Raw genomic sequence first — 11,300 nt, forward strand, 5'->3', positions numbered from 1 at the left:
CAGTATCTGACAGCACTTCTCATAACTATAGTTTCTGATCTGTGGTATCGCCCCATGCAGCTATGCTGCATACCCTCTATATAGTCCCTTTATCTAAAGAAAGACATACTGGCATTAGAGACAGTCCAGAGAAGTTCACTAGGTTGATCTTGGGTAGGAAGGAATTTTCTAATGAGAAGAGGTTAAATAGATTAGGCCTCTACTCATTGGAGTTTAGAAGAAGGAGAGATGACCTTATTGAGACATGTGGGATTCTCAGGGATTTGACAGGGTGGATGCTGAGAGGTTGTTTCCTCTTGCGTGAGAGTCTAGGACTCAGCAAGGGGTTGGCCATTTAAGACAGAGATGAGGAAGATTTTCTTCTCAACTGTAGTGAATCTGGAATTCCTTACCACGGAGGGCTGTAGAGACGGGGTTGTTAAGTAATTTTAATGCAGTAAAAAGTCTGACAACACCAGGTTTTAGTCCAACCGATTTATTTGATAATAGACTCCACAAGCTTTCGGGTTAGTCCCTTCGTCAGGTGAATGGAGAGTTCTGGCCTCAAACAGAGCATATAAAGCACAGACAGTTTAGAGATTACTGATTAGAATGCGAATCCTTACACCTGACCTGCTGTTCAAGACCTGAAGTGGCTGACAATGTGAGTGGAAGGAGCACTGATCACAGGTTACAGAGATGTGTATTGTCTCCAGACAGTACAGTAAGTGAGGTTTTGCAAACCCAGGCAAGTCACTGGGGTTACAGATAGTGCGACGTAACCCCAGTGACTTGCCTGGGTTTGCAAAACCTCACTTACTGTACTGTCTGGAGACAATACACATCTCTGTAACCTGTGATCAGTGCTCCTTCCACTCACATTGTCAGCCACTTCAGGTCTTGAACAGCAGGTCAGGTGTAAGGATTCGCATTCTAATCAGTAATCTCTAAACTGTCTGTGCTTTATATGCTCTGTCTGAGGCCAGAACTCTCCATTCACCTGACGAAGGGACTAACCCAAAAGCTTGAGAGTCTATTATCAAATAAATCGGTTGGACTAAAACCTGGTGTTGTCAGACTTTTTACTGTGTTTACGCCAGTCCAACGCCGGCATACCCACATCACAAGTAATTTTAAGGCAGAGATAGATTTTTCATCATTAAGGGAATCAATTATGGGGATAAGGCAGGAAAGTGGAGCTGAGGATTGTCATGTCAGATCATTCACGATCACATTGAATGATGGAGCAAACTTGGTAGCTGAATGGCCTACTTCTGCTCCTGTGTTTCATCAACTTACAGCTTTATTGCTCATTCTCTAATAGATGCAGTAAATTAAGCTAAAGTATATGCAGATTAGCTGTGAACTAACTAATGTTTTGTTAGATTTCTCTTTATTTTCCTCTTGTTCCTTTTGCCATTATGTATAACTGTTGATCTCCATCCATTGATCTCTGCTGGAAAGTGCATGTGCCTGAATGGCAGGTGTATATATGATTGGGCTGGGAGAAGAAAATTGCAAGAAAATGTCCAGCTAATTTTTGGTTACTGAGCTGACTATTGTAGGGGGAAAATGATCATTTATACATTTCCTATCATGTGTTCAAGACATCCCAAAATGAGTCACAGCCACAAAATACTTTTGGGAGAAGGTATAGATTGCCAGTTAGCAGAGGGCAAATTTCTTTTGATGATAAATATATGCAATAGTGTTGCAACGTTCTCGTTTGAAATAGCAATCGTTATAAAGAAACAAAAGGAATGTGTGATGTAAATTCTCTTGGAAAGCGTACAAGATTAAATTTATTTCCTGCAAAATCAATATCCAACCCTGAATTTATTTTACAGGGACTGCAAAAAAGTACTATTTCATTATGGGCTTACGTAAACAGCCAGCTGGAGGAGTTTATCAATCCCCTCTATGTGAATTACTATAACCATGTGTTGTACCCAGTGGCAAGCATGCGCCACCTAGAGCTCTGGATTGGCTATTACATTCGCTGGAACCCAAGGATGAGACCACAGGTAAACATTTTGCCTTATCGGTTTAATTGTGTGAATGTTGAAACTAATCAATAACGCAAATCAAAAATGCTTCAGTTCTTCTTGTGGAGGTTATTCTAAGTTACTTTGAACCGTTTTCTATCTAGAATGCTTATCAAAACTTTTTTGAAAGTGCTGTTGGAAAGCAGATGCATAAGGTTTGAAAACTGAGTTTATGTGCAAAAACATATAAACAGCAGTGTCCTAATTACTGAACTAAGTTTCTCTTTTGGAGGGAAATCATAAAATTTTACTATATTTTATTAATTTATACCAAATATTACATTTTTTAAAATTGTCTCAACTTTTAAGAAGTCTAATATATATAAAACAATAACTGAATAGCTGTATAAATTAATAAAGCCACAATTTTCACCTATGCTGTAATTTCCACACTCCTGATTCCATCCTCCTCACTCATCATTGCCTTTAGACTCCCTTGGTCTGCATGGGTAGCACAGTGGTTAACATTGATGTCTCACAGTGCCAGGGACCAGGGTTCAATACTGGCCTTGGATGACTGTCTGCGTGAAGTTTGCACGTTTTCCCTGTGTCTGCATGGGTCTCCTCCGGGTGCTCCTGTTTCCCACAGTCCAAGAATGTGCAGGTTAGGTGTATTGCCATGGTAAATTGCCCCTTACTGTCCAAAGTAGTGTAGCTTAGGTGGATTAGTTGTGGTAAATGCACAAGGTTTACGGGATAGGGCATAGGGGAGGGCCTAGAAGGGATGCTGTTTTAGAGAGTTGATGGGTTGAACTTCCTCTTCTGCACTGAAGGATTTTATGATCTTTCAATCATCTTTTCCACCTTTAAAACCAACTTCCTCTTCCACAGTTTTAGTCCCTTTCTGATACTTCCTTCAGTGGTTCAGCATCAATTTTTTATCAGATTGCCCTCCTGTGCAGCACCTTGAGATTGTTTCCTTCTACTTAAATTCACATCACATCTTGAACATACTGGCAAAAAATAAATTGTGTTCAAATCTACTTGTTTTGTAGTTATTAGTTTTGAGGCTAAAGTTGAACTTGCATTTTACTAGATTATGAATATATTAACACTAATTATTTTGAATAGAAACTGAAAACAAACTACAGATGAATTAATTTAATCAGATCTGGTTAAATTAACAAGCTAACATTAAATTTAAGAAAAACCATATAGTTTGGTCAAGAATTTGTTCCCTGAATTAAAATATTTAGAATGTCTTGTAGCCTGAAATATTACAGCAATTTTCACATTCACGCATGTATGTGGTTGGAGTGAATGTACAGCTAGATGAGATAACAGAAGCAGATTCATTAACATTCACCAGTGAATTGGATGTTACTTGTAAGGGAAGATTTTGCAGGGCTATGGGAAAATGAGATTGATTAAACAAAGAATGAGCACCAGTTTGTTGGGCTCAATGGTTTACATCAAAAAGACTATGATTGCAGTAGTGGAATACCTTTAATAAATAAACGGTTCTAAATTTCTCTCTCGTATACAATACATCAGTCTAAATTTTGGAATGATAAGAAGTCATTCTGATTATTGATTAACGTATTTGTATATATTTGATTATTGCCACATGTATTAACATACAGTGAAAAGTATTGTTTCTTGTGCACTGTATTGACAAAGCATACCATTCATAGAGAAGGAAATGAGAGAATGCAGAATGTAGTGTTACAGTCATAGCTAGGGTTAGAGAAAGGTCAACTTAATGCAAGGTGGTAGGCCCAATCAAAAGTCCAATGGCAGCAGGGAAGAAGCTGTTCTTAAGTCAGTAAGTATGTGACCTTAGACTTTTGTATCTTTTTCCCAACGGAAAAGGGTGGAAGAGAAAATGTCTGGGGTGTGTGAGGTCCTTAATTATGCTGGCTGCTTTACCGAGGCAGCAGGAAGTGTAGACAGAATGAATGGATGGGAGACTGGTTTGCATGATGGATTAGGCTACATTCACGACCTTTTGTAGTTTCTTGCGGTCTTGGGCAGAGCAGGACCCATACCAAGCTGTGGTACAACCAGAAAGAATGCTTTCTATGGTGCACCTGTAGAAGTTGGTGAGAGTTGTAGCTGACATGCCAAATTTCCTTAGTCTTCTGAGAATGTAGAGGCATTGGTAGGTTTCCTTAACTATAGTGTTGGTATGGGGGAACCAGGCACAGGTTGTTGGTGATCGGGACACCTGAAAATTTGAAGCTCCCACTATTTCTACTTCAACCCTGTTGATTAGACGGGCGTTCTCCACTACGCTTCCTGAAGTCGATGACAATTTCCCCCATTTTGTTGACATTGAGGGAGAGCTTATTGTTGCCACACCAGTTCACCAGATTCTCTATCTCATTCCTGTACTCTGTCTCATCGTTGTTGGAGATCCGACCCTCTGTGCTGGTGTCATCAGCAAACTTGAAAGTCGAGTTGGAGGGGAATGTGGCCACACAGTCATGGGTGTATAAGGAGTATAGTAGGGGGCTGAGAACCAGTGGTTGAGAATGATCATGGAGGAGATGTTGTTGCCTATCCTTACTGATTGCGGGCCTGTGCATTAGGAAGTTCAGGATACAGTCACAGAGGGAGGAGCCGAGGCCCAGGCCAAGCTGTTTGGGGATGAGTTTTGTAGGAATAATGGTGCTGGAGGCTGAGCTGTAGTCAATAAATAAATTCAATGTGCATATTGTCAAAAGGTGGCTATAAAATCAAGTTATGTTCCATTTTAATCACTTCTTTTCCTGAATTCAGGAGCCTATTCATCAGCGTTGCAAGGAACTTTTAGCAAAACGAGCGGAGCTTCAGAAGAAGGTGGAAGAATTACAACGAGAAGTCTCTAACAGGTCAGCTTCCTCATCAGAAAAAGCTGGCTCACCTTCACGTTCAGTTACACCTGTACAGACTGTTGTCTGAAAATCAAATTCATTCTATAGAGGATTTAATCACTGTTAAAAGACATTTTTAGCAAAGATTGTCTCATGCTTGAAGAAACATTCATTCATGTGTACAGGCAATCGTATATAAACAGGTTAATGTAACTTGTATTTACAACATTTTTGTATAATCAATTATAACACTTATTTGCCAGTTGTAGCCAAATCATTCAACTGTTCCAAGTGAATAGACTACAACATAGTTTGTCCATTTGCAAATGGATATTATTTATTGCACTGACCCATTTTAACTACCCTTAACCTTAGTTCTAGGACTAACGCTAAACCATGCAGGGAAATAACCAGTCTGCTTGTGTGTTTTAAACTGGTTAGCTTTCTTTACTTTGACACTACAGTTTCTGACAATCAGCTGCATTCCCTAGTTTTCTTCTCACTCTCTCCTCTTAACCAGGAGGATATCAAAAGTATTTGCTGAGGGAAAAAATTGATGCTATGTTCAATAAAGATGAATGAAAAGTCATTAAAAAGGACAGAAATTACTATTAAATGGGGCAGTTAATTGAGGTTGGAAATGGTCATTTGCCCAATATGTGCTATATAGAGTTATTTACTTCTTCACTGGAACTTGTTTTAAAATGACCATTCTTAGTAAATTTATATTTACCTAAATCAAATTGCCACATTAGAATTCTCATGAAATGTTGTCATCGATTTTGCGCTGCTAAAAATCTGCACTGGTAGGGTTGATCTGGCTAACATTATGACAGACCAAATATAGTATTTTTCTAATCAAATACATGTGTATGCATATTGTGCAGGTTGGATTTTCAAAGTAAACCACTTAGCGTGGTTGCAGTGCTCGTGAGGTATGCAGCTAGTATCATAATTTATTTCTGTTAACTGCCAGTCTCCTTGAATCCTCGATTTAATCTGGCATTGAGTGTTTAACATACTTGAACAGAAGTGCTTTTAAAGCAAGGCTTAAAAAAGACTTGCACTTTCTTGTTAAATTGTCTTTTTCCATATATACATTTTTAATTTTAAAAATTGTTCAGTTGTGTGTTGGTAAAATATTTGGTGTTTTCTGAATAAACTGGAAAAAGGTGAAGTAAAATTTAAGGGAAAAAACGCAGCTCGTAGTGTAGAACGTAAACTGCTGCATTTTTTTCATCTAACTGGTTCATCACTACTTATCTACAAAATCGTAAAGCTAAGCCTGAAATTCAGGAACATAGTACTCAGGTACTGCAAAGACAAAAAGATCACATAACATTGTGCAGCTTCTATGCAGATTAATTCCACACACACACAAATCATACTTTCAGGGATTATTAACAGTTTAGTAACCTATCTAATGTAAACTATAATCTGTGTGTATCAGTTCTGTACTTCAAAAAATGGAACATTGGTAATAGATGAATGACCAAATTGTTGGAACTGTTCAAATCAAACCGGTCTATGTTAGAACTGAAAGCTTTACTAAGTGACTATCCTGTCTCTAAATGTTTGTGTTTCAGGTTAAATTGATACTAAGTTATGGATGCTGACTTCATGAAAAGCATTAATTTCACTTTTAGGTCCAAGATTGATTAGGACAGTTTTCTTTGTGCATTCCATATCAGGATTTCCCAAACATTTTGAACAGTGGGACCCCTAGTGACCTCCCAAGTGCAACAGGGAACCCCAAGCATTTTCATAATGTCAGCACCCCTTTTTGCTGCAAAATAGGTGTAAACACTGAAATCAAATGTAAGTAAGTTTTTTTTAGCTATATCTATGTATATATTAGGCTTGAGGAAGAGGCACACGGTCACAAATATATTTACCAGCTAACTGGTCTCCTCACATTAACTTCCCATGGCTCCTGAACACTAACCCTGGCAAGTAGTGCTGAAGTGGTTAATATAAAAGTTGCTTTATTAAAAAATTCAGAAATTTAGTTATTTTTAGTGGGACGCTGGAATACTGATACTCGTATCAGACTCGCGCACCTCTATCTCCGTCATGCACAGGAAGAAGTCTCACAACACGAGGTTAAAGTCCAACCAGTTTATTTGATAGTAAACCCAGAAGCTTTCGGGGTTTGCTCCTCGGCACTCACCTGCACCCCCACCCCCGACCATGCACATGCACCCCTCATGCTCTTGCCCCTGCTCCCTGACCCTTTCACACCCCTCCCTTTCCCCATACTCTGGTGCCCGCTGCAAGTTCAGCTGGCACAGTGGTTAGCACTGCTGACTGAAAGCTCTAGGGACTTGGGTTCGATTCCTGGCTTGGGTCACTGTCTGTGTGGAGTTTGCATGTTCTCCCTATATCTGCGTGAGTTTCCTCTGGGTGCTCGAGTTTCCTCCCACAGTTTGAAAGATGTGCTGGTTAAGTGCATTGACCCAAACAGATACCAGAATGTGGCGACTAGGGGAATTTCACAATAACTTCATTGCAGTATTAATGTAAATCTTACTTGTGACTAATAAATAAACTTTAACTTATGTTCCAGTCTGAGGCCCTCTCTTCCCATCACTCTGTTGTTCAGACTTGTCCATGCAGAGACTGGCTTCTCCAGAAGCCATTCTCCAATTGGACAAGCAGATCTGCAGCATATTCAAATGTGTCCGTCTTGCCACGGATTTCCTGGGTTCCACGCAGCTCAGTTTGGGAACTCCTGTTCCACCTATGTCCAGCATTTAGTCAGCTAGTATGAGTCTGTTGTGAAATATGTTACCAATGTTTTAGGTTAATAATTATTGCTGCATCAGCAGTGTAATGAAGACTCTCAAGCAATTGGAAGTTCTAGAATTCTCTTCCTAAACTTTGCTGCCTCTTTCTTCCTCCACGGCACTACTTAAAACCTACCTCTTTGACCAAGCTTTTGGTTACCTGCCATATTATCTGCTTAGTGCCTCTTGTCAAATTTCCGTTTGTAATGTCACTGTGAAGCACCTTGGGATGTTTTTATTATGAAGGCATGAGATAAATGTAGGTTGTAATCCATCTGCACCCTCTCTGAAGGGCAGTAATTACATTTTAGGATTAATTTTAATTGCTATAACAATACTTAAATTGAATATTAAATCCTATTTTTTAGTGAGATTAATATTTTACTTCATTGATGTGGATAAAAGAATTAAATTGTTCACCTAAATTAGACCAGAAAAAAATGTTCAATTATCCATTCCTCTCTCACAAGAGTATCGCTGAATGATTCAGGGACACAGGCTTTTCTAATAAATCCCAAATGCTTATTAATAATATAATTCAATGTCAATATCTGGATGATTAATAAAAGCTGTAGTAATGTGCCTCTTAATGGCAAATAAATAACTTAAGACACCTGAAGCACAGGCTTCCTTTTGCCTTTTATTGATGGTAAAGCATATTTAAAATTGGAAAAATGAAATTGCTATTTACTTTGGCTAGATCAATCTTTTACTTTCAAAGAGGGAAATATTCAAGGTATAATTTGAGTTGTTTTGCATGCTAATTAGTTGTTAAGTAATGGGGAAATGTATTGAACTTTTTCAGAGCAAAAGCTAATTTCTGGGCAGTTGGTGTTTTTGAGTAAGTACTCTCCAAGTAAATTTACAACATTTTATTTATAAATTTGGAAGAATAATATAGTGTCAGAAATTGATTTTAACTGTCTTAAAATATGAACTGATGGTCATGACAGCCCAAGCTGGAGTTCTTTTGTATTTATACATTGTAGGAACAAACATTAACAAACAGTGAAAAATGTTTTTTTCTAACAGTTATCAAAGTTTTCTATTTTTTTGTGAAGATGTTACATTTAATGTATCAAGTAACTTATTTGGCTGCATACTCTGTAACAAGAACATTTCATGGTTATAAAAATGTAGAATTGTGTTTAGTTCAGTTGTGATTTGTTCTAAACTACTGATTGAATATAACGAAGCATTGAATGGTTACAGCACAAAAGGAGGCTATTTGACCCATCATATATGTGCTGGCCTGAGGCAAGAGCAACTCATTAGTCTAACTCTGCTATCTGTTCCCATTCGTCCTGCAAATATTTTTATTATTTTGTTGTAGTTCATTTATGTACTTGAATGAAGAGTCACAAATATGAAACACTTCAACTTCATTTCTTCCAATGTTTAAAAAAATTAAGCAAGCTTGATGCTTGTAGAGATACAGTCATGCTGTTGAGTACACAACCTAAATATTGCAACAAGGATTCACAAGCCCCAATTCGTTAGACTTTATTAGTTTTATTCTTTTCAACATATTTCAACTTTTTCCAGTGAAAACCATTTTCAATATAAATAATGGGAGGAAAGAATGGAGGGAGAAGAGATTAAAGCTAACTTGAATCCTGGCATCAAGTTTGAGTTGGTGTAAGAGAATATAACCCCAATAATTCCAGATGTGGGGGGTGCGGAGGTTAACTCTGTAGCATGCTGGTGCTCTTTTTAATAGGTTCTCTAGCTGGAAGCCAGGCTGATGACAGACCTGGCTGCTGTGGGGCAGAAATTGTGCCCAAAGAGGCTGTAACTGTAGCCAAAGAATAGCTTTCCTGCTATTTATGTGGAGATTATGAGGAGAGCTTGGGATCATTGTAATTTGAAAGGTCAGAGTGGGGATGATAGGGCGTTCAGAAAAAAAGCAGTGAGCAAATGGGAAAGAAGAGTGTGCTCAAGAGATGTTGAAATTGGGCAGGTTTGTTTGGTGGGCTGGAAGGGTGTGAAAAACACTTGCCTCTTGTCTGCAGCAATCCTTACCACCCTTTAGCTGCCATGTTTCTTAAGTAAGAAGTTTCACAACACCAGGTTGAAGTCCAACAGGTTTATTTGGAATCACGAGCTTTTGAAGTGCTGCTTCTTCATCAACCTTCATCTTACCTGATGAAGGAGCAGTGTTCCGAAAGCTTGCAATTCCAAATAAGCCTGTTGGACTTTAACCTGGTGTTGTGAAACTTCTTACTGTCCCCATCCCAATCCAACACTGACATCTCCACCTCATGTTTCTTAAGGCCCAAGTGTCCAAGTTAAAACTCAGATGAAACTTGAGACAAGGAACCCCATTAAAGTATTGGAAGATGCAACCCATCTCCTGGGAGCAGATTGGTTGTCTTCCTCTTAAAACCAAAGTGCATAGTTTGAGGCCTTTTGGGGGTCAGGTTTGAGATTTTTTACATTTTAGCGCTCCAGCTGACACAAGTTTACTGTTTCAGGAAGTTAAAATGACTCTATCTCTGAGTGTGGTTACAAACGTAATGAAATTCATTGACTGCAGGGCTAAATGAAAACAAGTTTAAATCCAGTTCCCAATATTGAGCATTTTTGGAATTTTGCAGTTTATACTTGCTATTTATTAGTGATTTGTAACTTTAGTTGTATTGATTCTGGATCAGCTTAACCATTGCAAATGGTATTAAAGCAAATCAAATTTCCTTGCTTTGCTTTTACATAGGATTAAGATTAATTTGAACTAATAGTTCTGACTACTCATGCTATTGATCTGATTTAATACATATGACAAGTATTAAGACCTATCTAATATTCCTAAACGTGTATCCATTAAAAGTGTATGTGCAATGCTCGTAAGTTTTGGATTTGATTCAAATAAAAGGACATTGCCCTACTGGAGATTTACTAATGTTCTGTTATATTCTGAAAGCAATCTATAATAAGTCATCAAAATACACTTGTTTTATTACTAATCAATTAGATATATCTATGAAAAAAATCCTGATTAAATCCATCCTTATGTAGCTGAGTGATATGGACCAAGATGATCTTTTGTTCTGCTCTTAGTCTTTGTTGAGTTGGCTGATTTGACTCTGATCATTGAATTGATTGCAGTTAACTTTGGATTAAAGATGGTTAAATCAGTCAGGATCACATCTGCTAATCGCTATCCAGTCATCCATACTGGAACTGCATACATGTTATCTGACTAAGAACCTGTATTTGACTGTGATGACTAAATAATTTCCAAACACTAATGAATACAGACCTCTTGAGCAAAGATCACTTTGGTCTTTGGAGCTGTTACTGAAAGCAAGAAAATTGCTGAGGATATGAGAGAGCTATCTTTGGAGTTTGTCATAGCCACATATAAAATAATACTCATTCCATGGATTTATTTTTAAAGAGCATGGTTACAATTATATTGCGATTATACATCTTCCACACGGGCATTGAGGTTGCAGAGAATGGAAGAAAATTTTAAATTTAGAAGCTGAATTTTGAAAAAAACAATAAAATCCAGCTTTATCAACAAAATTTTGCAACATGTCCAGTCTTACTGTCAAAATAACAATGCTGCATTAAGTAAGTTTGAAAATCTCATCTGTAAACTCCCATCTGCCATTAATTGGTGAAGGAACATAAAATAGCATCTTAGTTTTTTCTTGCATTGTAATATCATGTAAAATTGATATGATTCATGG

At 37.8% G+C, this 11,300-nt stretch overlaps 1 protein-coding gene across 2 annotated transcripts in view; it reads left to right on the forward strand.

Annotated features, from left to right (window-relative positions):
- Window positions 1-9,702, forward strand: part of mtmr2 (myotubularin related protein 2) — a 79,846-nt gene extending 70,144 nt beyond the window's left edge. For both annotated transcript variants that reach the window (XM_080196964.1, XM_080196965.1), the window contains 2 exons: window positions 1,827-2,003; window positions 4,746-9,702. In XM_080196964.1, coding sequence (XP_080053090.1) covers window positions 1,827-2,003; window positions 4,746-4,907 — 339 coding nt within the window. In that variant the 3' untranslated portion in view covers window positions 4,908-9,702. The remainder of the gene's footprint in view (window positions 1-1,826; window positions 2,004-4,745) is intronic.
- Window positions 9,703-11,300: the final 1,598 nt, after the last annotated feature.

The sequence above is a fragment of the Carcharhinus amblyrhynchos genome, chromosome 10 (genome assembly GCF_965287045.1).
Source record: "Carcharhinus amblyrhynchos chromosome 10, sCarAmb.v2.hapA, whole genome shotgun sequence".
Lineage (NCBI taxonomy): Eukaryota > Metazoa > Chordata > Chondrichthyes > Carcharhiniformes > Carcharhinidae > Carcharhinus > Carcharhinus amblyrhynchos.